This window comes from Elephas maximus, chromosome 3 (assembly GCF_024166365.1).
Source record: "Elephas maximus indicus isolate mEleMax1 chromosome 3, mEleMax1 primary haplotype, whole genome shotgun sequence".
NCBI classification, from domain to species: Eukaryota; Metazoa; Chordata; class Mammalia; order Proboscidea; family Elephantidae; genus Elephas; species Elephas maximus.
In genome coordinates this window covers 136,997,368-137,024,848 of record NC_064821.1, presented here as the reverse complement: position 1 = coordinate 137,024,848, position 27,481 = coordinate 136,997,368, and the positions used below count along the sequence as shown (strand labels likewise).

The 27,481-nt window shown below is 42.7% G+C and overlaps 1 protein-coding gene across 4 annotated transcripts in view; it reads right to left on the bottom strand.

Moving 5' to 3' along the window:
- LMO4 (LIM domain only 4) overlaps positions 1-7,692 on the bottom strand; it is a 21,042-nt gene extending 13,350 nt beyond the window's left edge. The window contains exons 1-2 of one of the 4 annotated variants that reach the window (XM_049879688.1): positions 6,963-7,692; positions 3,967-4,205 (exon numbers count right to left, since the gene is read on the bottom strand). In XM_049879688.1, the coding sequence (XP_049735645.1) occupies positions 3,967-4,202 (236 nt within the window). In that variant the 5' untranslated portion in view covers positions 4,203-4,205; positions 6,963-7,692. Of the gene's footprint in view, positions 1-3,966; positions 4,206-4,394; positions 4,520-4,612; positions 6,926-6,962 lie in introns of those variants that run through there. The other 3 variants (XM_049879686.1, XM_049879687.1, XM_049879689.1) reach the window with 3 other exon arrangements.
- Positions 7,693-27,481: the final 19,789 nt, after the last annotated feature.

Sequence of the window (27,481 nt, the reverse complement as noted above, 5' to 3'; positions counted from 1 at the left end):
ATACATTTGTACCTGCAAGTAAATATTAGCAACCTATCCGAGGAGAAAAATGCACATCCACACCTACTGATCCAGAAGCAATTGGTTTTCCAACAGGTTCCTATATTTAATCTAAATTCTGCACCAGCTATATTAAATGTAACAAAGAAATGCAACCCAGAAATTATGCCTGGAGCCAAGTCCATTAAAGGTACTTCGGAATAACTAGAGACCAAGCACCTTAAAAGCACCAGAAGCTATTGATACTTAAGAGGGGGGCTGTGCATAATGGCAACCCCTGCATTAGAGAGGGGAGGGGAAGAAAAAAAAAATCAGCCAAATTACGCTTGGTTAATTCAGAGTAACAGATCTGCCCCCAAGTGAATTGGAGGCCTTGAATTAATTCTGTTATGACAAATCAAGATAAACGTTCCCCCTAAATTGCATGCGATTTAATTAATTTTTGAGATCCTAGTTTTTTTTTTTTTTTTTTCCTAGCTAATAGTTCACATGCTCCTGTGCTGTCATTGTGCTTGAGTGGGCAGACTTCAAAGTGATATTAAATAACCAACTATTAGATTTACCTAGCACGTTCTATTGGAAAAGTGCCATTTAATTACCTAGCCTGTTCAATTAAAGGGACAGCATTCTCTGAATACAGCAGCTTGCTGTTGATTATCAGGGAAATGAACTCACTGCCTGGTGGCGTCTCCATTCCTAACACCACTCCCTCCCCAAACACACCCTCCACCACCAACTAGCATCAGCCCCACACTCCAGGCCTCCACCGCGGGCAGCACGGCGCTCACTGCGTCTGCCGGCGCCACCGCTGGAGGAGCCGGGGAAAGAAAGCGCGCCCTGCTGCCCAGACTCCCGCCCTGCGCTCTCCCCCAAGCGGGCCCAAGGCCGGCCGGCTGGCGGGCAGACGCCTTGGCTGCGGCCTCCGCGGCAGCCCGGTCCGGCTCGGCCCAGCCAACAAAGAGCTCACGAAGGGCCGCCACCGGGCTTCCAAGCACATTTCCTCGCCCTCCCCGGGCCTGGAGCCCCAACCGTGGGTCTCGGAACTTCCTCCTCTGCTGCACTTTCCACACCAGTCTTCGGGCCGGAGGTGGGGTTAGGAGGCGGATAGGAGGAAAGAGAAACGGAGCTGCCGAAGCTACTTGGTGGTGCTTGAGGGAAGAAGGTGGCAGTTTCCAAGTTCTCCTTCTTTTGTAACGGGGGGGGGGTCGGTTGGGGGCTAGGCAGGCGTTGGCCCCTTTAAGACCCGCCCTCCCCCTCCGCTCCATTCCCCCCTCCCAGCCCCTTCCCTCCCTCTTAGAGGCCAATTTTGTTAATTAAATGTTTTGTTTGCGACGCAGCTCTCATTCATTGCGGACACGTCATTCGGAGCAGATCTAAGCCAGAGACCAGATCTCATTAGATAAAGCCCATCAGAACTAAGAAAATGGAGGAGCCACTAATTAAAGCTTTTAATTGTGCGGATTCGCCGCAGCAAGGCAGCCCCTTTATCTGAAATCTTCGAGGGAGAGGAGGCAGAAGCCCAGCTCTGCCCCATAGACACAGGGCCACAGAGCAGGAGGCTGGTGGGGAAAAGCCCCATCGCCCCCAGCCAGCTCTCCCAGCTCCCTAGCAGCTTTTTAGTCATATCTTGGTTGTTTACAAAAACAAAACACAATCTCAAAGTCAGTTTAAAAGCCTCTTAATAAATCTCTGTGGTTCCAGCTGGCCAAAGGGTCCCCTTCACCTGGCAGCTAGCAAGCTGATTACTCTTCAGTGGCCGCCCTTAGAGAAGTGAAAGCTCCAACAAGTGGACATCGGGGAGACGGGGGAGAGGCAGCTGGGAGGAAAAAACTCCCATGCCTCCTTATCTTTCCACGCTCTCTGGCATGGGATGGGCAGAGGGAGGAAATACTGAAGACTTCAGAGATTTCAAATTGAGCAGGGGCCCTCAGCTGGCTGGTGAGGTCTGAGCGGAGTTAACAGCCAATAAAATTGCCACTGAGCTAAAACTCTTCTCTCCCAGGCCTGATCTAAGGGTAAGGTTCTCAGTGTAGACCTAGTTCAAGAGCAAGCCTGGTCCCAGTTCTGAGATTAAGAGGCAAAAAGAAAGAAGAATATGGATCCGATTAGTTAAGGCTGGAATTTGGCACACATCCGTTAATCCATTGCTCCGTTAAGCAAGAACACATAGAACGGGCATTTATATTGGGTCCCAAGAACAGAGAAGGGAATGTAGGCGATTCCCAGGAAGCCTCTATCCTAAACTTGTCCGGAGGGAATGCGAGTGGACCCATCTCCCTTTTAATTAGTTGTAAGCAGAAGTGAAGGTGTTTCGAGAGCACTTGGAGAGAAAGAGAGAATCTGAGCAGCACCGTCAGTTTTTTCACTACAAACCACCCTCCTATCTTCCCCCAGTTTCGCTCTATTTAATCTCAATACTGTCAAAGCTTGTGGCATTGCTTCGAAGGAGGGCCAGAGAGCATTACACCCATGCTCCTGCTTATTTTTCCAGAATTCACTTCTAAAAGAACATTAGTGCAGTTAATGTTGCCATCTTAATTTAAACGTACCCTCTCCCATCCTGTATTTCTTCTACTTGACTGATAAAGGATGGCAGAAGACTGGACATAGGTTGCATTATTGGAATAACTAAATGTCATTTTACTCCATCATTTTACAGTAATGATATCGCTGGGATAAACACACCCATAATCAGCTCTGAGCTGCACTGGGATCTTTGACAGTATCAGGCGCAGAGTAGAATCACAATGGAGCTCAACTCTGAACAAAATATCTAATCCACTGATTCACCAGCACTGAAGAAAGCAAAATTTTTCTACTAATCACTATAAAGAAAGGCTTCAGGCGGAATCTTAAATAGAATGCAATTCTTAAAAGTGTGCAGCTCTCTAATATCAACGGTGTGCGTGCGGTTTTTTTTTTTTAATTACTGGATGTGGAAACAGAACACCTCCTAGAAGCATTCATGTGCATCAGTCTATCAAACCATTTACTCAAATTAAATGTGTAATCCTTCAAATGCCTCCTTTCAAATTAATGAGTTTAAGTAGCTTGAGTTCACCTGAAAAGATCCTATAGGCACCTGACCGCCTGAATTCTTCCCATTAATTGCACTGAAACTTGTTGGAAAAGACTGCTTACACGGACATACAAATGTTCCTATACATTGCTTTAAAATGCAAGATTACCACAATTCTACAGCTTCTTTTTCCAAACTTCTTTTGGGGAACAAGGGCAGTGATACAAACAACAACAAAAAAAACAAAAACCTGAACACTCCTCAGCTGAAGATACTACATATTCTCCACTGCAAACCCCACACTAACGTTGAGCCTCCAAGTCTCCAACAGTATGAGGAGAAACATTACTGCTGGGTGTTTTTTAGTGTTTTTCTTTTTCTATAAAAAGAATTACAAGTCTTTAAACTGATGGGTAATCAGCATTTTTCCCAAGGAGCACAAAGAATGAGTCACAGCTTTCCACTAAAAAAAGTTTAAAGGTGCTTATGTAAATATCATAATTAGCCATTACCACAGGCAAATCATTTCACACTAACTACACTTTTATTTTTAAGTCAACCTTTTGTCTCCAAGTTTCTCTGGGGGTGCCTACCTTGCTTTCAGAAAGAAGTTTAAACTTCCGCTTGAAATGTTTATTTGTAGCCGGCAGTCCTTTTCTAAGTTGGGGCTGATCACTTAAAATTTTGGTCCAGACAGTGCTCAACCTTCACACACCTATCGGCCCAATCCCACTAAATGGACCAAATTTTTACTAGGCATGGCATTTACCACTAAAAACTGGAAACTAACACATGCTTCTTGAACCCCTTAAATTCTGCCAACCCGAAAATATGGGGGGCTAAAGCTGCAATTTATTATCATAGGTGCTCTCTCCTTTCCTTAAACCCCATGGAAACCTTTGGTCTATGCCATTGCTCCATCTGGGGTAAAGGCAGCAAAACCTTACCTAATGTAGTCATTTCTGCAAAGGATCATGCCGCTCTTGGTGTAACAGGACGTGCCGATGTCGCCCAGCTGTGCCTGGCAGCAGGAGCACTTGAGGCACCGGCTGTGCCAGTAGCTGTCCATGGCATAGAGCAAAAAGCGGTCCGCAATCTTGCCCCCGCAGCCTGCGCACCGCTTCCAGGAGAGGGAGCCGGCCGTCACCGGGGGCGGCTGCGAGCTGCTGCCCGGGTTCACCATGGTCTGCAGAGAGCGGGAAGGGGACAAGGAAAAAAAAACAAAACAGAGGCAATGCAAAAGTTAATAATAGCCAGGAGAGCAAGCGAGCCCATTCCTCCCTGGAGCTGCTGAAAGGAAGAAGGGCTAGGGCGGGAAGGAGGGTGAGGGGGAGAGGAAAGGAGGGAGGCTCGCCGGCAGCAGCCTCCTGTTTACTTTTCTCAAGCTTTGTTCTGGGGCCACGAGCTCCTCTCAACTTTCCTGCGCTCGCCGCCGCTGACAATTTCAGCTTCGGTACTGTCAAAACTCCGAAAGCGAGGCTCCGGCTGCGCGCTCCACCCCTCGCAGCACCTCCTCCCAGCACCCGCCTCCGCCCACTGCCCCCTCCTCCTCTACCCCACCGCCCGCCCCCAGCAAATGAGGGTCAAACCCACCCACTGCCGCGCCCAGCCCCTCCCCAGTCCTAGCCGGGCCCAGAAAGCAAGGCGGAGTGGGAAGGCTGCGGCCCCACCGGGCCCCTCCGGAGCCGCGTTCCCTCCCGAGCTCTGCCCTGGGAAGTGCAGCTGCAGTTCACAAGTTGGAAATGAGTTCGGTTTTCTGAAAGGGAAGGAGGGAGGGACCGGCTGTGAGGCGAAGGAGAGCATGGTGGTGGGAGGGGAGGTGAGGGGCGGGCGAGGGAGTGCGGTGTGTAAAGTTGCGAAACTGGTTTTTCGTATTTTAAACAGCACCTTTCACATGCCATTGTGGTGACCGCCATCTCCCATTATTGTTCCAAATCTCATTTCATTTTGAAGATCAATGAGTGTTTTCTCTGGGTTTTCGGGACACAGGCAAGAATAATAGATCATTGAACTTTAGGATGCCTGTTAACTTCCTATACAAACACTCTTCACTTTGGTCTCCCTAATCTGCCCTTGATCAGCAATTTAAATGCTAAAGCTTTGTTCCTCCAAAAAAAGGGGGGGGGTACAAATAATATGCGAAAAAGCACTATTAAGGGATGCTCAAAGTTAAATTCGAGCTAGTCCTGCTGTCACCAAAAACTGCTTTTAAAAATTCCCCACTCTTTCTAATGAATGCCACAGGAGAAGCAACTAGGGTATAATATAAGAATCAATTTATTAAGCTTAGCCTAAACCGATTAATTTGTTGCCTTCAATCCTGAGTCCAATAAAGTCCTAGTGTTCCTCCAGTCACTTATTCTATAAAAAGATCAAGTTATTTACTGCCAATTAAGCAGCCTGTTTTGTCTTTGTCCTCTGTAAGCCGAGAGTGTGGGCTCCCCCCGAGGCTCCCAGCTATCTGCTCAAGACATTCAGCTGATACCTCAGAAGGGAGAGGGCGAACTTTGCCTGTCCCCGGCCCAACTTGGCTGCTGCAAAAAAAAAAAGGGGGGGGGGGAGGTAACGAAACAAGGACTCGGGTTCCTTAAATAGGCCGATTTTAAACACATTTCCTCCGAAAGAGTCCCAGAACGTGTGTCCAGTGACCGCACAATAAACCAGAATAAGAACTGCACCAATTAAGCTGTAACAAAACCCTGAGACTTTGGAAACAGGACCACTCTAAAACCCATTAGCATTGCATTTATCCGAATGCATCATACCTTTATGTAAATTGATTTATCTGATGCATTTACTCGAGGAATTGCTTTTTGTTACAATTTCAGCCCTAACCCAAATGAATCTGCATTTCCTGCCCTAGGTCTTTAAACTGTTTCCACCAACGTTTTAATCGCTCCGAATTCCTTTTTAAAAGAGGAGGGGAGAGAGGAAAGTCCAAGCTGTTCCCCGCCCCCATCTTTGGTGAGAGGTAAATATATATGTATACTTTTTTTGAAAAGGAAACATTACGCTGAGAAAAGCATCCAGTAACCCCATTAGCTAAAGCTCTTAAGGACAAGCAATACCTTAATGCTGATTAAATCTAAAAGAGATGAATCAAGAGGACTGACCAGAAACTGACTCCCCTGATAACTAAGGACGGGCCCTCATCAAGTTTCATTTAGAGTTGGAAAAAAAAAAAAAAAGAAAGAAAGCTTTTAAGTTAAATAGGCTTATACTCTAGTAATTACATAGCCAAGCAATTTAGGTCCTGGGATAGTCAGTGAAATAGAAAGCAGAACTGGCAGCTAGAGGCAAAATCTGCCCCCCTTTAACAACGTCTCTGGTGTTTTTTAATGGAGACCAAGGGAGGAACAAACGTTGCGCTGGCAATTTGTAGTACAAAAATGGATGCTTAATTCATGTCTTGATTTTAATTAGGTGATTCACCGGATTTCTCCTGCATTGGAACAAAAGACTTATAAACCAAGAAGAATTTTTTTTTTTTAAAGAATCAGCAATACCGAATCCTTCTCACTTGGATCCTTTCTGCCACTGTTTCAAAAATAGTGTTTACTTGGGGGGGGGGGGGGTCATGTCTATACCCCACAGCTCACTACTTCTCATACTTAAACCCTCGTCTAAGCACCCCCTGATGAGCCCCTTATGAACTAGAAATACCTCCAAGCCCCTCTAAGCACCCCACCAGCCTCGTCTCCGAGAACAACCCTTTTGTAAGCAGGAACCGCTACAAAGCTAGCGGCCCCGGCCGTCCTCTGTGCTAGCTCGCAGGCCGGCCTCGGTAGTTTCAGACTCGCGCATTATCTAAGCCGACGTATTGTTTACTTGCAATTTGGGACGGTCAAGGGAAGGAAGCCAAAGAAAACAGCCTCAGTCCAGAACAGCCCCCTTCCTCTTCCCACCGCCCTCCCTGCCCACGGCTCCTCAGCCGCCCCCTTACCTGCTTTTCCCCTATATTGCAATATTGCGAGAGGCGGCGACGGCGAAATGCGAGCGAAGCCGCTCGGCTTCCACGGAAGGGGCGCCTCGGCCGGCGAGCTGGAGGGAGGGAGGGAGTTCTCGCAGAAGCAGGAAAGGGGAGGAGGGGGCTAAGGGCTGCTTTTTTTTTTTTAACGCGTTGCTTTGAGGTTGGGTTGGGGACCCCGCGTAAGTGGCAGCCGGCCAGGAGCAGAAGTGTCAGTCTCGGTCCTCGTCCTTCTCCGCCTCCGCGCGAGCAGCTGCAGGAGCCCTCGGCCCGCGCAGCGCGGCTTCAGGCGCGGCGCAGCGGTAGCAACTGCTGCAATCGCTGCTGCAAGTTTGGCAATGTGGCTTCACTTTGTATATTCCCCCGCCCGACGGCCCCCGCCCCCGCCCGCGCTCCTCGCGCTCCTCCTCCTCCTCCACCGCCTTCCTCCCTCCCGCGCGCTCGCTCGGCTCCGGCGGCGGCGGCTCTACCGAGCTTCCTGCACCTCCAGCGGGGAGCAGCCGCAGAAACAACAGACCTAGCGGAGGCCAGGAGGCGGGCGCGCAGGAGTTGGAGAGCTGCGGCCGGCCAGGGCCCAGCGCACTGCAGCCTGCGCCGCTGCCCGGGCTCTGCCGGGGCTGCTACTGCCGGGCTTGGAGGCGGCGGCGGCGCTGGCCTCTAGCCGGCCCGCTCGCTCCCTCCGCGGCTCTTACACATGTGTTACTGACAGAGCAAAATCCCAACTACTCCCCGGCTCTAGCGCCGACGTCAGCGACCCTCAGCCACTGGGCGGCCGGATTGTTCAGGCGGAATAATAAAACCTGCCAATCCGGAGAAGGACAAAGGGATGACTGAAACGAGACTCTGGGGGGCGGGGGAAAGAGCGAGGCGGAGGAGCGGGCGGTGGAGGGAGGAAGCAGGGCCGGGATCTGGTGGGGAGGAATGAATGGGGCGCCCTGCGCCGGGGACCGGGCCAGAGCTGCTCTTCGCGGCCCCAATGGGGAGCGGAGGCGCGAGGCACCCGCACCTGCCCTCGCAGCACGCGAGAGACCCTTGGACCCGCACTGCTTGTCCCTCGGGCATTGCCCTTGCTCGGGACGAGACACTTAGGAAACTTCCTTGCCACCTTTCTCAAGAATGGGTCTCTTCCTGTTTGAGAGGAAAAGTCTCCCTGAAATCTTACGGTGGTAGGTCTCTCTCTCTCTCACACACACACACACACACGTACACACGCCACACCATACACATGCAGAAGAGGTGGTTTTAGTTTTGGAGATTTATGAACTTTAGTGTGAGTTTTGTTAACAGGATAAAAACTTAGTAGGGGAAGCGATAACTACCGAAATCCTGGTCACTTAACCCACTTTCCTCCCCATTAATCTGGGTGTAAGCAAAGTGCCTAGTAGGCATTCAGAGATTCTTGTCAATTGCTGGTGATAAACAGATCACACCCCTTATTTTCAAAGCTGAAGAAAACTTCAGAGACAAAGTCATTGCTCCTCCATCCACCCCGCCCTGGAGGATGAGAGGCCAAATTTTCTTATAAGCCCCCAAAAGCAATGAAGGTAATTGCAGGATTCGCAATCCCACGGACTCTGGAGAGTAAGAAATGTCACTCCTAGTATAAATCAAGTTTTGAGGAATGCTTTTAGGGTGGTAGCCTGAGAGTTTCTTTCCAGGGCGGAAGCTCAGCCTAGATACTGGAATACCTAGCCATTCGACTTTATCCACGCTGCCAAATAAGTTTAATAAATCTCCAGTCTGAAGTTAATATTAGGTCTGATTATTATTAGTAAGTTCCAGAGAGATTTTCTGTTGGAAAGTATTATGAAAGTGCAAAACCCTTCTGCTAAGTATCATTAAGTAAAACCAGGCTTGTGGGACAGGTTTTCATATTGTATTACACATAGTACTGCTAGATCAGGGAAAGAAACCTGCAGGAGAATCTGGCTAGACGATGCAGATGTGAAATATCTATGGCTTTAGTGTCTGTTTGGAGGATTTATGTCTTTCAAACCATCAAAATTAAGGCTGAGCAAGAAAGAACAATCGTTGCCTATAACATCAAAGAGGACACTTTAGATACCAATTAGAATACTTGTTTATTCTATATTCCTATCACCTTAAAATTAGAGGACTTAATTTTATCAATTGAAATTTAAAATTGCGTTTTATGATCAATTCACCTTGTGCATGTATGAAAAACATTTTTTAAAAAATCATTAAAACAATAACAGCAATTAAAATGTACAGAACACAGCTTCAGTTGGGTGTGAGTAAAAAATGCCAACTTAAAAAGATGTAATGTTCCTTGAAGTTTAGTCAAGAAAGCTCAATAAAACCAAATGAGGAGAGGAACTCCATAAACAAATAATATGCAAATTTTAATTCCCTGGTTCAGTTTTAAATTTGTTAATAATTTATAATAATCAGAATGAGATGACACGAGATCTTAGTGGGTTACAATTAAGTTATGATTTGTAATATGCAAGTAAATTTCCTCTTCTGAACCTTAATTTTCTCATCTACAAAATGAGGGAATTAAACCAAATGGTCTTTATTTATTCCATTTTAAAATTGTTTTCTTCAATAAAATATGTAGCTGTAATGAATAGTGGTATTTTAGGCATCTTCTGAAGTACTTGCACTAAAGTGAAATTTTCATTTTAAAATTAGATGTTAGAAATTTAACTAGAGGCATGTTCAGGTATCAGTGAGTAATTATCCACAGGAGCCAGGTAGTTTTTGTGGAAGGAAGGAAAGAATGTTGGATAAAACTTTGAATATAGATCTCTAGGGTAGAAGGGGCCTACATTTGGGGGTGTTGGTTTTTTTTTATTATTTTGTCTCAGATTGTATGTCGAGTGATGTCTTTACCTATGTCGAGATAGTGGGAGTGGGTGGGAGTGTAGAGAGCTTTATTTGCTGATGTTGTGGTTATAGAAATACGAAAGCGACAATGGCTAACAGTCTCTCTTTTGAGGGGTAGGACGTAAATACATTCACTGTAATCAAGATTCAGGTGTACTTTAACGTACTTTAACCACAGCGCCACCTCTGGGTAGTCTTTATTTCCGCAGCGTTTTCGTTTAGCAGTCCTGGTTGCACAGTGGTTAAAGCGCTCGGATGCGGACTGAAAGGTCAGCTGCTCCACAGGAGAGAGATGTGGCAGTCTGCTCCTGTAAAGATTACAGCCTTGGAAACTCTGTCGGGCAGTATAAGCTGTCCTGTGAGTTGAAATAAGACTCCAAAACAATAGGTTTGGGGTTTTTTTGTTTTTGTTTTTTCCTAATCTGGGTAGCAAGATTTGTGATGTGCAAGTGCCTGCTTGAATGAGGTCAGAATGTCAAATTTTTTCTTTCCGCCGATGCTATTAAAGACACAGAAACTGCTATGAACACAAAAAATTCATTATGAGCAAGAGAGTTTTGTCTTGCGGTAATCTTCAAAGGAATATGAAACAGTGCTCAAAGTAATAATCCTGGTATAAAGGAGTATTTCCTGAATCAAAATAATAATGCTATTATGTCTAACATCTCAAGAAACCGCTGCTGATGTCATACTTCCATCATTCATCCTCTTCCTATGAGAAACCAGAGTGCAGTATTTTTGGAAATAAAGAGAAATTCAAATTGTTTCTTTCTTGAGCCCTAATAAATTTAGGAACCATACTGATCCTAGAAAAAGCACTCATTCCTCCCACTTGCCCCAAATATTTGTCCATACTTTCCCTTCTTCTCATTTAAGTTCTTCACTCATAATCACTTTCCCATTTTCCGACTTACATTCCCTAAGAGCCTTCCACGGACAGCCAGAGGTTCCACACAGCCCCATGTTGCCTTCAGTGCCACCAGGAGGGCCAAACTATTTGATGCTGACAGCAACTTCTAAGACAAAGTGCCTCCAGCCCTTTCTCAAGAAATATTTTATCCTTTAAAAATCAGTGCAAAACTGTTTTTGAAGGAAGTCTTGTTTTAGGAAATTAACAGAAAAAATCTGTACACCTTTATTGCTGCCACCACAAAGATCCTTTGAACTGAAAAGTTCAGCCAAGGTGAATACAAAAAGCTTGAGTCCAGGACAACAGTTCTAAAATATAAAAGGCGTGGAGAGAAGACGTGGGAACAGTAGTTAACCAAAAGATGCTAATGAGAAAACCGAAGGAGCTTTATGGCTGTTAGATCTGTGTCAGCTTTTTGTGTTGTTTCTCTTGTTGCTGGTGGATGGTGGATGGTGGTGGGAGTAAGTAGAATTGGGGAGACCACCATGGCATTTAAAAATAGGGGTTCGTATCAAACTCAGCATCTCTAGAAGAGTATATTTCAAAGAACCATCTCCTGGCTTTAAGTACTGATAATAATATTTTAAGTTTACTCACTGCCTTTTGTTATTATTTCTCAAAATTTCATGTGGTAGAGGGGAAGATAGTTGCCTTATTAGAATATTCTGTTTAAAAAAAAAATCCAAATGACTATATTTGGTGAATGCCCCACCAAATCATGTTAATCAATATTTAGGATGGTCTATCCTAACCCCTCTTTTATAGGATAATATAAAAGCATAATGCAGAAGTTGATTTTATTGCAATAGAATAATTGAAAGATCACTGAGGAAAACAAAAGAACATTGATATTATTGTGATTGGAAATATAATTTAAGATGTACATTTTGCTTTTAGTTATTTTTTTGGTTGAAATACCTTGAGATGATGGAAAAGGTGAAAAAGATGTTGCTGGGAATGAAACAAACCTCTGTGACATGCATTTTGCCCGACATACAAAGGCCACCTTTATTATGGCAGAAAAATGACTCATTTTCTTCATACGTGTTTATCAGAGTAGAAACAGGACATTAAAAATCCCCCAAATCTACCTCAGAATTATAAGCAAATCTTGATATATGAGTATATTTCAGAGTGATGATACGCTGGAAAAGTTATTTGGCTCCCTCATACTATCTACTTCTAGGACTGAATTCTGTCAGCAGTATTCAAACACGAGTGATATTCTGCATGTATCCTTGCAACTAAATGATCAGACTATATGCATGAGTATATGTTCATTAGAGTCTTCTAAATGGTCTAGTGGGTCGACAGGCAAAGCTTATTAAAGTCAAGTTAAATCTTTGCATAGATAAATTTAATTTTGTAATAGTTACAAAAAAGATGTACATGACTGGGCCATTTGTATGTATGTGAGGTGGTTATTACCAAGAATATATATTAAAATTATAAATCCAATAAAAAACAGCAATTTCATTTAACATTAATTGCTATTCCTCTCTGAGACAATGGAAATGAGCATTTATTGATAGAGAAACTAAGGCATTAAATTATAATTCATTCCCCCTTACCTTCCTACTAACTGTTCTTGGTAAAAGAAAACCTAATAATTCACAAATTTCAAGTGCCCAAACCACAGCTTCTTTAGTTAGTGACATTTTAAACTCTATAGTTAAGCTTTTTCCCTGTGTAGATTTGTGATAAAATGTAGTATCTTAAAGTATAAAACTGATTTCTATTTGTTCACCAAAAAAGTTTATGAAAACATACCATTTATGCATCCAATTTAATGAATGATCCTATTGGATTAAGGGAGTATAATCCATAGCTGTCTATAGATTTGAAAAACACATATTTCCACTCTATACACTGCCATAAATTTTTTGAAATAAAAAGAACAAGATATGGATTTTTTTTAAATAATAAAATTGGATAACTCAATTGACTAAAATATGTCCCCGCCACGCAGAGGCACACATAACGTCATCATTTATATTTCTCAACGTAAATCAAATTTTATAATAAAATTGTTTTTGATGAATCACCACTTCTTTTCTAGCTTCAAAACATTCTGACAGAGAAGCAAATTTGTCGATTTCTCTGTATGATAAGAAATCACTGAAAATATATTTAAGACCTGTAGTCTAAGATAATTTTTTTCTTTTTGGAAGCTTCCTATAAAAGAGGAAAATATTCAAGGGAAGCCATTTTCAAATTTTGGGGGAACAACGGAAGAATAAACTAGACTTCCTTTTCAGAGCCATCTGTTCTGCTCTCTGACAATAAGGCTGGCAGAAGTCAGCACAGAACAACACTCTGGAAACAATTTGCTTCAAAGAAAGAATGAAAACTTAAACAACACTACCTTTATACATGTTTGTTCTAATTAGAGGGTTAAAACATCCCCGCATTGCGCCCAGATGCCTCTCTCTGTCCTGTTTTTATTGCTTTTCTCCACTGAGATAACACTGAACACTGCACTGAAATGCCTACTTACTGCTTGTGTCCAGTAGTAAATCCTAGCACATTATTAGAATATCTGCGTGTTATCAGCTCAGTCAGGGAATGAATTATTGACTATAACTCATTGCTGGGAAGACTACACGTGACACTCCAGTGAAGTTTTGATCATTTCTAGAAGTCATGGTAATTTATGGAAGGGGGCTTTGATTGATCTCCCACACCTATTTTGCACCTATCAGTAAATAGGACACATATTGATGGCCTACTTCAACTACATTAACAATATGGGCGAATTCACAACTTAAGCTTTTCTTTTTTTCCAGGACAATTTCTATTAAAACAGTAGCTCTGTTTCCATTAATTTTCTTCTGTGTGCTTTACTCATGGGAGTGGGGAATCACTGATCTAGACTCCTGAGTGTATGGTATCACTATTCTAATAATTATTTAAATATATTCCTCATTTATAGCTGTACCAGCCTCTGCCTCTGAAAAAAAGCCCTGAGACCATGGGAACAAATGAAAATGGAGCAAAAGATGGAGTGAGAGATTTTAAAAGAGCGTCTTGAAGTGTTAGCATACAGCCAATGGGAGAAAAAAGAATTTGTTAAATTAATGGATAATACACAAGTTAGTTATTATTTGAAAAATAAGTTTGCAAATACGTTTGATATAAAATTTACAGATACCATTTTATAAGGCCTAACTGTCACTGTAAAGCTCGCTTGTCTGAACGTTTAATAATAATGACCAACAATCACAACTTCCCTTTGGTTTTAGATATATTTTTCTCCTGTCTCTTTTTTGCTACATCCTTCAAATTCAGTTATTTCTCAGGGTAAACTCTACTAGGCAAATGTTTCCTTTCTTTCTTTAGTGAGTTTTTAATTATTGCTATTTCATTATTGTTTTATTTACTACAATTGCTTTCTAAAAAATTAGCTAGTATTTTCAGCTCTTAATATATATCATGTAATACATCAAATGATATTAAATAATGATTTAAACTTTAACAGTTATTAAACAGCATGTAATGCATGTCTATAGTTCTAGAAATTTTAGCTTATACCCAAATAGTATTTAGTAATCTGATACAAAAATAATGGTGTCTCTTTTTCCAGAGCAGTTGAGATTGGAAGTGGGTAGCTTGACTGAACACTTAGCTTAGAGGAAATAATTCTTTCTTCATTTTATCATAATTTAGTAGCTTCTAGTAGTCATCTAAACAATCTTAAAATTAAAACATAATGTTAATGGGAGAGACTGTTGTCACAGGGTAATGGTTTCCTGCTGCTAGATTAATGCAGTGGCAATAATACTGGAGCATTTATTGAAAATAAAGGGGAAGACAAAGCCAGGAGATTTATTTTTAAAGCAGGTGTCATGGATCCTATGACACTGTTGTGTTACAGTTACTTTATTTCAATTTTGCCAAATGGCTGATAGAGAATGATCCCTTTTCCTGATGGATGTGGGGTGGCAGAATGGCATTGGCTCATATCCCTGTGACTGGAGAGTACATTCTTTCTGACTAGAGGAACAGATTTGTTATGTGATTCTTCCAATCAGAAGGCAACTTCTAAAGGCAGTGCTACTTAAAGAGAAAACACCAAAAATGCACAGATAAATGTGCCTCAATAAAAAATAAAAAAAAAATGCAATTACTTAACATTACCAGTCACACTAGAAACACTAATAAGTCCCCACATTGGCCCCCAAATAGACTGCTCTCCTTCAAGCTTCAGGAGAGGCCTACAGAATGAATGCTCTGTCCACAGATGTTGGTTACTGTCAGCCAAGTGTGCTGGACTCATCTTCTTTGAATGTATGTGATAACTTTGTGCCATGTACCATTCATCTAATGTATCCTGACAGGAATGCTGTGGCAGTCAGAATTCTAAGATGGCCCCCAAGACCCCCACCCCGTGGTATTCACGCTCTGTACACTCTGTGTAATCTCATCCCTTGATTGTGGGTGGGCTGACCTAATTACGTGAGCCTTTTTAAAAGAGGGTTCAAGCCAAAGCTTACTAGTGGTTACCAGGAGCTGGGGCGGGGGGAGGGGGTGCAGGGGAGGGGGGAATGGAAATTATTACTTAAGGGGTACTGAGTTTCTGTTTCTAAAAAAGCCTATTGCCATAGAGTGGATTCCAACTCATAGCGACCCTATAGGACAAAGTAGAACTGCCCCATAGGATTTCCAAGGCTGTAAATCTTTACAGAAGCAGACTACCACATCTTTCTCCTGCAGAGCAGCTGGTGAGTTTGAACCACAACCCTTCCAGTTAGCAGCTGAGCACTTAACCACTGCACCACCAGGGCACCATGAGATTCTGTTTAGGGGAATAAAAAATATTTTGAAAATAGATAGCAGTGATGGGAGAGAGGCAATACCCTGGAAGGAAATAGATACTAGACAGTTAAAAAAAAGAGAGTGACATATGTCAACCACATCTTATGTGGCTAAAGGGTGAACATTAGAACATCATGTACGAGGGAGAACAGAAAGTCCATCAGACGAGCACACCCAAAACAAGTCATTAAAAAAATATAGAGACTGGAATGGCAGGCCACAGGAGGTCTGATCATGAGCCTGAAGAGCAGAGCTCTGCAGCACATGGGGGGCCAGCTGAGCTAATTCTAGAGCCAAGAATCCAGTTGGCTTTCTATATGTCTCACACTTGGGTGGTCTGGACCTATATAGAGGGGCCAGAATGAGACAGATATCTACATCTTTTATGGCTAATATTCATCAATTTCTTACTTGTTACCCTATTGTAAGTACCACGTTCCTACCTCTTAGTATGATAAATGCCCCATTGAGGGGGAGGGAGAAATTATATATTATATATATATATATGGAATCGACTCGAGGGCACTGGGTTGGGTTATATATATATACATATATATACACACACACACATATATATGGTGTGTATATATATATATATATATTTATATATATATATATATACACCAGCTGCCATCGAGTCAACTTCTATTCATGGTGACCCTAGGTGTGTCAAAGTAGAACTGTGCTCCATAAGATTTTCAATGCCTGATTTTTCGGAAGGTGACTGCCAAGACGTTTTTCCATGATGCCTCTGAGTGGACTCAAGCCTCTAACCTTTCAGTAAGCAGCCAAGCTCATTAAGCATTTGCACCACCCAGGGTGTCTCAATAGATAGATAAATGGATGGATGGATGGATGTTACTAACACATATTGGAGTTGTCATAAACAAATTTTCAGGAGGCCAGTGGGCGAACCAGTGCAGTAGATCCAGGGCGTGGAAGGATCCTCATCAGCTGACTTACCCAAATGAGCTCATAGATTTCTTTGTTTGTATTTTTACCTCCATGAAAACCTTGCTATTCTCTGTTTGTTTGTTTATTTAAAAAAAGCATTTATTGAACCCTTACTACTATGTAACAACCAATATTCAAAGTGCTGGAGATACAGCAGCAAAGAAAGCAAAGCCCCTGCTTTGGTGTTTATAAATTGCTATACATTAAGTAGAGGTCTATGCTATGAAGAAAAATGAAGCAAGGTAAGAGTGACAGAAGCAGCCCTGGTGACAAGCTGATTAAGCGTTTGCCTGCTAAACAAAAAGTCTGCAGTTTGAACCCACTTAGTGGCTTCACGGGAGAAAGACCTGGCAATCTGCTCCCGTAAAGATTATAGCCTAGGAAAGCCTATGGGGCAGTTCTATCCTGTCACATGGGGTTGCTACAAGTTGGAACTGGCTCAACAACACATAACAACAACAGCAACAAGAGTGATAGAGAGCAGTAGGGCCAGGGCGGAATGGGTCTTGGTGGTGGAACTTCATGTAGGGCAGTCAGGAAGTCCTCAGTGATGAGATTTAGGCAGAGAAGGAAGGAAGGAAAGGAGCTATGAATCCGGGGGAAAGGCAGCCGCAGGGAAGGGCCCTGTGGAGGATATGTGCACAGCATGACTCAGAAGTAAGAAGAAGGCTGGTGGCCTGGCATGTAGTAGCAGACGAGATCAAAGAGTTCAGACTAGGGTGGACCGAGGACTTGGGCTTTTACCTGGATTGAGAAGGGATGCTCTTGGAGGGCTCTCAGCAGAAAAGAGATATGATCTGATTTGTATTTTTAGAGCATCACTCTGGCTGCTATGTTGAGAACAAATGCCAGGGGGGCAAGGGCAAAAGCAGAGAGACCACCAGATAGAAAGTTGTAGCAATAATCAGGCAAAGGGTGCTAGTGACTTGGACTAAAGTGGTAGTGGAGGGGGAGGTGAGAGTCATCAGATTTTGCATATATTACGAGTGTCTTGAAATGCTGGTGGTGTGGTGGTTAAGAGCTACGGCTGCTAACCAAAAGGTCAGCAGTTCGAATCCACCAGGTGCACCTTGGAAACGCTATGGAGCAGTTCTACTCTGTCCTATAGGGTCGCTATGAGTTGGAATCGACTCGACGGCAACAGGTGGTTTTTGATTTGAGTATCTGATGTGAGACAGATAGAAACCATGGTTTCTATTTTTAAATTTGTATAAATGAACTTTGACAGTTCTTTCATGTTTTTGTGGCTCAGGATAGCTATAAATTTCCTTCTGCTTCTGAGACGTTGGGCAGGGCATCCCTTCCCCTCACGCCTATAAGATTCTCCTTCCCATATACTGTGTTCATGTCAGAAATAACAGCACCAGTTGCTGTTGAGTTAGTTCGACTCATGGCAACCCCATGTATGTCAGAGTAGAACTGCACTCTATAGGGTTTTCAATGTCTGTGACCTTTTATAAGTGAATCACCAGGCCTTTCTTCTGAGGTGCCTCTAGGTAGACTCAAACTCCCAACTTTTATCTAGCAGCTGAGCATGCTAAATGTTTGCACCACCCAGGGACTCCATGTTAAAAATAGTCATCATGCAATTTTTCACTTGGATCTTTCCATTTAAACTCAGACGGGAGAAATAACAAGTACTGAGGCTCTCTCTGAGTGCCAGGCACAGTGCTAGGTTCTTTCCATAGAGCTACTCATTTAATCTTATGAACAACCTGATACAATAGGTTTCATTGCCTCCCTTTTAAAATTGAGGAAACTTGAATCATAGAAGTTAAATGATTGCCCAAATTGTGTCAAAAAAAAAAAAAAAAACAAAGCTGAGGTAAAACTTGGAGTTCTGCAAAGCTTTACAGGTTAAAGAAGACATCCACATTCTGTTCTCCTAATAAATGAGTAGATGGGTTTCATTAAATTGGTTTGTGCAACATTAGCCTCTAAACCAATGGTTTCCAACTGGATTTGGCCCCCGGTGGACATTTGGCAACGTCCGGAGACAATTTTGGTTGTTACAAGTTGGGTTGGGGTAGTGGGGTAGGCTGCTACTGGCTTTAGTGGGTGGGATGCTGCTTAACATCCTACAGTGCACAAGACAGCCCCCCACAACAAAGGATTATCCTGCCCAAAATGTCAACAGTGCCGAAGTCGAGAAACCCTGTTCTAAACCACTGTTAGATAATTGAGCTGTCATAGTGGAAATAGTATTGATTTTAAAACATTTATTAATAATCCTTTTCATCAAGAGGCTTTAAAAATGAGGACGCTTCTGAAGCCAGACAGAACAATTTCAGTTCGAATCCACTAGCTACTAAAAAAAAAAAAAAAAAAAAAAATTTTTTTTTAACCCCTACACAAAGACACAACTGCAAAATTGAAATTGGCAAACGTCCAAGTAAACGTCAACAAAAGGTAACAGGTTAACCAGACAATTGTAATATTATTCAATTCTTATACAGGCACATTTTAATTATATTTATTGCAGGATGCATTTGATATGATTTGGATCGATATTCCAAAAGTAAGATTTTCCTAGGCTCTACAGAAGTCTGATAATAGCTCTGCAGGCATCATGACAGCAGGAGCTCAGGACCAGGGACAATGCTAAACCCGAATGAAATGAGATGGCAAGTCGTGCGATGATTTGAAGGAAACACATTTCAGGCAGAGGAAACAGCAAAGGCAAAGGGTCTGGGGGTGGGAATCGGCTTGGCACATTCAGTGTCAGGTGGTATTGCTACGATGAAGTGAGAGGGACAGAGTGTCATAGCTGAGGCTGGAGAAAGCCAGGGCCATTAGATTTCAATCTGAGCACAATGGGAAGTCACTGGGGGATGTTAAACAGGGGTGTGTCGTAATTCGATTTAATTTTCTGAAAAAAAAAAATTATCTGGCTTTCTCAGAAAGAATTCATTGAAGGAATGTGTGACAGAAATTGCTACAAGCTTGCCCTAGGATCCATTTCCTGCTTCCTCTTTAGAAACAGAGCCCCAAAGCGTGGTGCAAACGTCTATTAACCTAAAGATTGGCGGTTTGAACACGTCTAGCAGCATGGCAGAAGAAGGGCCTGCTGACCTGCTTTTGTAAAGGTTATAGCTTACAAAACCCTGTGAAGCAGTTCTCTGTAACACATGGGGTTGCCATTAGTTGGAATCAACTCCAAGGCAACGGGTTTGGGTTTTTTGCTTTATATTGTCCCCTGGAATAAAAGGCTACATTTCCCAAATTTCGCTTGCAGGCTCCATGGACCTTGTGACCAGGTTGTGGCCAATGAATAATATGTAAGGAGCAGTGCAGAAAGGACCTGTAGGAAAGTGCTTAAAGAGAGATGATTCAGCTGGGAAGGACCCACTTTTTTTCTCTATGTATCTTCTTCTTTGGACCTAAAATGTGGACCTGGTGGCTAACTGCTTCACCATGAGATAACCTTGAGGATGGAAGTAATATACTAGGATGAAGCCAAGTACTGGGATGGCGGAGCTGAAGCCCTGGTGAAAGATAGGTCCCTAATGACTCTATGAAGTTGCCAAACCTATGCTAGAATGGTTACTTCCAAACTTCCTTTATGTGAAAGAGAAATACACATAAATTTGTTTACACCAAGTTTTTTATATAGAGTTGATACCAATTCTAACTGACACTGGAGGTGAAAGTGGAAAAAATGGAGAGCAGTAAAGAGACAACTGTAGTAGTCCATGTGAGAGATGGAACTGACGTGGACCAGGGTGAATGGTGGAAGTGGTGAGAGGTGGAAGATTCCAGATATATTTTGCAGGTAGTATTAAGAGCATATGCCCGTGCATTGTGTAGGGGAGTGGAGAGCAAGAACAAAGTCAAGGGTGACCTCTAGTTTTCTGGCATGAACAGGTGAGTGATAGTTGTCATTTCCTGAGATGGGGAAACCTGGGAAAGGAGAGCATTATGGGATAAATCAAGATTCTCTTTTGGACATAAAAGAGTAAGTTTATAATCCCCACTTGATATTCACATGGTGAACTTAAGAAGGCAGTTAGATAGGTAAGTCTGGGGATCATGGGAGACTTCTGGGCCCTAGGTATAAATTTTGGACATAAACGTCAGTATATAGAAAAGATGTAAAGTCATGAATGGGATCTTAAGGAGTCCAGATAGAAAAAGAGCCACCGATTGAGCCCTGGGGCATCCTAATTTTAGAGATGATGAAGAGGAGGAAGAGCCAGTCCAGGTCCTGAAAAGGAGAGGACAATGAAGTGGGTTAAGTCCAGAAGAATGCAGAGTCCCAGAGGGCAAGTGAAGAAAATGTCCCAAGGAGGGAGTGGTTAAATCCACAAATGCTGCTGAGGGGCCAAGATGAGCATGGAAAATAGATCACTGGATTTGGCAAGATGGCTTTATCTGGGAAGGGAAGCCCCCAGCAGACTTCCTTCCCCTTATGCCTCATTGACTAGAATGAAGTCATATACTCACCCCTAGGCCAATCATGATTAAATCCCTAGGCTGGGAGAGAACCACCTGTCCTGGGATCAATGGATCTCTGCCTTGGAAAAAATCAGGAATTGATTCACAGGGAAATGGGGGCAGGGAAATGGCTGTTCGTTGGGCAATAAACAATGTCTACCATCATACCTTTTATTTTTACATGAAAACTCCAAATCTCATCACAGCTGGAGCTGGTATTACATTTGGTACAAGAAGTAAAGTCATCTGGTGATTTCTGCTGTTGCCATTGGTCCTGTAACAAACCGATTGTCGGGCATTTATATACTATTAATTGCAAAATAATCACTCTCATCTTCAGGTTCAACACCTACATCTAAATAAAGATGCTACCAAGTGGAAAAGGAATCAAGTGCATTGATTTTGTTCCCCTCAGATAATAGAGCCACCTTCTTGTCAGCACTGGAAGAGTACAGAGTTCAGCCACATTCGTAAAATTTTAAGAGTTACCATTGCCCAAGTTTTGAGAAAAATTGATGCTAGAGATTACAAAAAAAAAAAAAAAAATGTGTCCAAGAGAATTCTCCATGTGAACCCTAAGAGGATGTGGGTCCCTCAGCTTCTGCCTCTCCGTTTTCTGGTTAAAAAAACCCTGTCTCTTGCCTTTATAAAGTTCCCTAAAGTTAAACATTCCATTGTCATCTGTCTGTAAGACTAAAGCTGGTTATGAGAACTAGCCTCTCTAACTTCCTCTAACTCCACTGCCATATATGGAAATTGTGCTTATAAAAGAGTGGGTGGTGCTGGGAGGTGAAGCGTGCTGCCTTATTCACAGAACTTGTGATCCTGTGGGACTAGGCCTGGCCTCATTCTCGTAATAACAATAACCTAAACTTATAATACCTCCACCTCAGGAATGCTATTTTGCCTTTCTTACAAAAATCTGGAGACACCAAAAGCTACTTGAGGAAAATCAATAAGGAAATACTGATGGAGTGTCCACTACTTGCTAGCCAAGCACCTTGCACAGTGAATAGCACCGAGTAGGCCCTCAATAAATGATTGTTCAATGAACATGAGATACTGTAATGCATAAAGAGGTGACTTACCCTCTAGGCTCTTATAATCTAGTCTGAAAGTCAATGGGTAAAAAACATCTGAAGGTAGAAAGTTAACCACCCATCTGTTAGTTTGTCGTACTGTGGTGGCTTACATGTTACTATAACGCTGGAAGCTATGCCACCAGTATCTCAAATGCCATTAGGGCTACCCACAGTGAACATGTTTCAGCAGACCTTCCAGGCTAAGATAGACAAGGAAGAAAGGCCTAGAGATCTACTTCCAAAAATCAGCCAGTGAAAACCCTATGGATCACAATAGAATATTGTCCAACATAGTGCTTGAAGATGAGCCCCCTAGGCTAGAAGACACTCAAAATACACAGTGACCACAACAGTGGACTTGAGCATACTAGCAATCATGAAGATAGCACAGGACTGGGCAACATTTTGTTCTTTTGTACATGGGGTCTGATTTCACAGCAACTAAGAACTACAGAACTACAGAGCTGACTCCACAGTAGCTAAGAACTACAACAAAGGTAGAAAGAGAATTTGGAGTGTCATTTCTATCAGCTGGAGACTAAAGAAGTAAGGAGATGTACTAGATGGCAACGAGTAAAGTGAAAATCAATAGATCAAATCCCAAAGTGAGAAGAGGTGTCAGGGATGCTCTGGTCCAATTCCCTCATTTTACAGTGAAGTTAGTGAGGTCAGCAGCGGCAAGGATGTAACAGAGGTCACACAGCCAGGTAATGACAGGGCCTACCCTGGTCCCCACATTGAACACCCTGCCACTCCCCACCTCACCACTTGGCCCTCTATACACCCTTCCAACACCAGGGCATGCTCCCTTTTGTTGAAGGACGATTTGTCAGGAGAACAGGTATAAAGGCTGCAAGAGATAGACCTCACCCCATGCCCTACTTTGTCTTCTCAGTTCATACTTAACATTCATCCACTTTTTTCTTTAAATTGTTATAAATATATATGTAAGAAAACATTTGCAGTTTCAATCTTTTTCACATGTTCAATTTAGTAACGCTAATTACATTCATTGTGTTGTGCAACCATCATCATTTCCCTCTTCCAAATTTTTCCATCACCCTTGACTTTCCATCACTATTGACTGGGTGTAGTTGCGAATGGATACCTTGAAATAATTCTCTCTTTAAGTGTGTAGCACACACGGTCGTTTACCTTGCCAACAAATCATTCACCATCACCCCCTTTCTCCTCTCTACTGGAACCTAGGTTTTGCTCAGGTATCAACATGTCAAATGCTTTACAAGGAGCCCGTAGTCCTCCACAACCTCTGGAGGTGAATAACTATTAGTCCAAGCCTGAGGCAAGTCTTTCTCAGTGATTGGTTTAGGAGTGGGCATGTTACCTAGTTCTAGCCAATAGGAGATAAAACGAGGTCTGCTGGAGGTCTGTCTTTGCCCTTTGTTAAAGTGGTAATGGAACAAGTAGTCCCATCTCTTCTGCATTTGGATGTTGTTGTATTAGGATGTGATGACTGGACCTGCATCTTGTGGCCGTGAAGGGAGTCACCAATAAACTGAGGCTAACCTAGTGGAAAGAAGTAAGAATTTGCATCTTTAATGAAGCTGGTGGGTCCCTGAATTGACCAAGCCGGAAACTTCTAATCTCTAACTTCCTGTTCCGTGAGGGAATAAATATCTCTATTGTACTAGCAACTTTCTACTGGGTTTACTGATAATTACAGCCGAAATCATCCTAATTGTGAAGTGAGAACCAATCTTGAGACTTTCCAAAAATCCTGAGAAAGTTTACTTTGATTTCTGAACACAATTACAGAGAGGGTTGTCTTTGGGGTGATGTTTCTGCAAATAGACTTTCCCATTCTCAAGCCCTCCCTCCACACGATGCCACCACATGTTATCTCTTAACACCTTCATCTCCCGAATGCCTCTTATTTTTAATGTACGATTTTGGCCTCAGCCAAGCCTTGTTTATACCATTAGGATTTAACATGCCTTAGGAGCCCTGGTGGTGCAGTGGTTAAGCACTTGGCTGCTAACGGAAAGTCTGGCAGATGGAACCCACCAGCTGCTCTGTGGGAGAAAGATGTGGCAGTCAGCTTCTGTAAATATTTACGGCCTTGGAAACCCTATGGGGCAGTTCTACTCTGTCCTAGCAGGTCGCTATGAGTTGGCATTGACTTCACAGCAATTTCTTTCTTTTTTTTCTTTTAATGACTATATTGGGTTTCTTCTGCTTCTTACCGCCTGTTTCAGAAGGCTAGGGATACTTTGAAAAAAAAAACATTTTAGACATTCAAAGACGAAACAAATTCTCAGTATCAGTCTGGTGAGTACTAATAGCTATTTCCCACCAGATAGATGAGATTTCGGAGTCTGGTAAGTCCATGATGTATACACTTGAAATTCATCAAATGTTCCCTTTGTTTCATCTGTTTGAATGGGGACACTAATGATATTCCTTCACTGTATATAGTCATTAAGAGTCCTTTGCTTACCTTAAGGGGGCTTGTAGAAGGTTTCAGCCAAACACAAAACCACTTATTAGGATAAATAGAGCTTTTAAAAGAATACTATACGCCCATGAATAAACTGGTTTCTGATTGGCTGGAGTTGCAATTTAGCGTTTATCAGTAATTAAGGGCAAGCCATCAAGCAAACTCGTTAGTTGACGCCAATTACAACTGGTAAACGAACTAATGAGTCCAAGAAAAAAAAAGTTATTTATTTCTAAACTTTTGAAGCATAATTGTTGTGTAAATCGGATAGCGCACAAATCTTTTCCATACGTTTAGGTTGGTAATTGAGAAATAAAATGGTTACCAAATGTACTCTTTGTCCAGTTTTGTTCTGCAGCCGATCTCTCTGGGGACTCTTTAAAGTGTAAGGAAAAGGTGATGTCAACAGCAATGTACTCTGGGCAAACGGAGCCAGGATTAATTAATAGAGATGAAAGGGAAACACTAGACCTTTCTTAACCATCGTCTTACAGTCCCCACAGTTAGATACTTGCTGCTCTGCAGATGACCGTACACAGTCCTGAGGATGAGGCCCAGAGCCCAGAGGCTGCCTCTTATTTAAAAACAAAATAAAACTGGAGAATGGCGAATGAGCCTTGTCTCCAACTCATTTCCAGCAATGTAGTCTTTCAAATGAGGAACTCTCAAGAGCTTTTCCCTTTGAAGTTTAATATGTGGGGCTTTACATCAATATAACATTTTAAATGTGTTAAACAAATTAGTCTCTGGTTACAAAAGTTTTGAGACATTTGCAAGTTGCTGTTTAACTAAATTTAATATGTGCCGGCAAAGTTGATCATGCAGTTGTTCATTTAGAAGAATGCACATTTGGAATGATTAATAAATAAACCAGCCTCCCATTGCTGCAACCTCTGTGTTTATTTGAAGGCAATCTACTTTAAAAAGACATTAATATTCTTAGAATTATTATTAGAATAATTGCTTTTACTCCTCTCAAAACACACATTTTTTTCTCATTTCCCTTCAGCATAGACAGCTTTTCAGTCAGCTATAAACTTCCCATTATTATTCTCCACCCCCCAAAAATGAAGAATAGGAATTATACACTTTTCACTAAGGAATAATTAATTTGTCTCAAGTATTAGAACAGAGAATTGCAGAGTGACTTTGAATGGTAGTCTCTGAGGAGTAGCATTGTTTGTTCTCTCCAGTCTTTAATGAGCTTTAGTAAATGGCCAGGAAAAATTACCTTCTTTCTGTAATACGAGAGAGGCGAAGAATGAAGGAAGCTATAGAATCCCTAAGAGAAAAGGGAACTCTTTCTCTCTCTGTCACACACACACACACACAGACACACACACACACACACCCTCATGCATACATACATACACACACACACACCTCCTTCACAACAACACTCAGATTGGTTAGGAGGATACAGTTCTCCTTTAGACTTATCTGAGGACAAGAGATCTGGTTACTAAGTGCATTAAAACAGAAGCATGTCCCTAATTTGTATTGATTATTGTTATCATTACCACTGTTGAATCTGCTGGGGAAACTTTTCCATCCTATAATTCCATGGGGCTGGATATTTGTTACATCCGCCATGTTAATTTTTTTTTTTTAATGACTAGAAGAGAATGAGAACTAGAGCTCTCACAGAAATTAGCTGTAAAGGAGCTGCCCCTCCCCCACAGGTCGCTGAACCTCATAAAAAGAGCCTCCAGATTTTAAAGGTCTGACCTAAAAAGAGACTCACCACAGACAAATGGCATTTACAAAGCGCCAGATCATTTTTCCCAGGTTGCCGTAGATGGCTGTGCTTGCATAAGGAGCTGCCTCACCTTGTCCTCAAGAAATGGAAACCCCTCCAGCCCTGAAGTACTTCAGGTGAAGAGAAGGTTTCATGCTCCTTTAAAAGGAGCCTGGAAGGTGGAGTCCTGGTGGCACAGTGGTTAAGAGCTCAGCTGCTAACCAAAAAGTCGAATTCACCAGTCACTCCTTAGAAATCCTGTGGGGCAGCTCTTCTTTGTCTTACAGGGTTATTATGAGCCAGAACTGACTCAAGGGCAACGAGTTTGGTTTGGTTTTTGGTTGGAAGATGGACTGCTCAAGATACTCCCAAGCTGAAGAAAGGTGTGCTCTTTCTTCCATCCCCTCAACTTTGGGCTGTGGTATAAAGGGACCAAGAGATAGCACCCCTTTCCTTGCCTGGATTCTGAACCGATTGAGAAGACAAAGGAACAGGCAGGTGGAGGTCCAAATATCACGTTCATACTGATGAAGTGGCTTTCATCTGAAGGCAAGTGAGCTTTAAAATACCAAAAGGCAGAATGAGACTGACTTCACAACATGGTCATCATAGCAATTCAGCCAAAAGCATAGCAGGGAGCTCAGGAGAACTGTGTTATGGGGTGACTTGCTTCCTAAAGGAAGGGAGAGGAAGGAGCAGCATGTCTCAACTGTCGTCTCTCTTCTGAGGCATCTGGCACCCCCTTGCCCAGCATCCTAGAGGTGCCCACTATGGGGCTCTGTCCAGCTCTGTCCTTGCCTGCATTCCCTGAATTGTGCTCGTCTTCCTTTCCTCATCAATACTTATTGGCCTTAAGCTTTATTCTAGCAGAATCCTAACTGTCACCTTGGCAAGTGTTATAAACTGGTTCCCACTAAAATTGGAATGACCGAGAGAAGCTTAATATATCACGTGCCGTCAGTAAGTGTTTTGGAGTCAAATAGACCTATGTGAATTTCAGTTGCACCTCTCACTAGTTTTGCACCTTTTGGGCAATTCCCTTAATGTCTCTGAATCTCAGGGTCCTAATCTATAAAATGGAGCTAATACCGCTTACCTTGAGAGCAACGGTTGTTCAGTGGTAGAATTCTCACCTTCCATGTGGAAGGAGACCTGGTTCAATCCTGGTCAATGGACCTCGTGTACAGCCACCATCCATCTGTAATTGGAAGCTTGTATGTTGCTGTGATACTGACCAGGTTTCAGCAGAGCTTC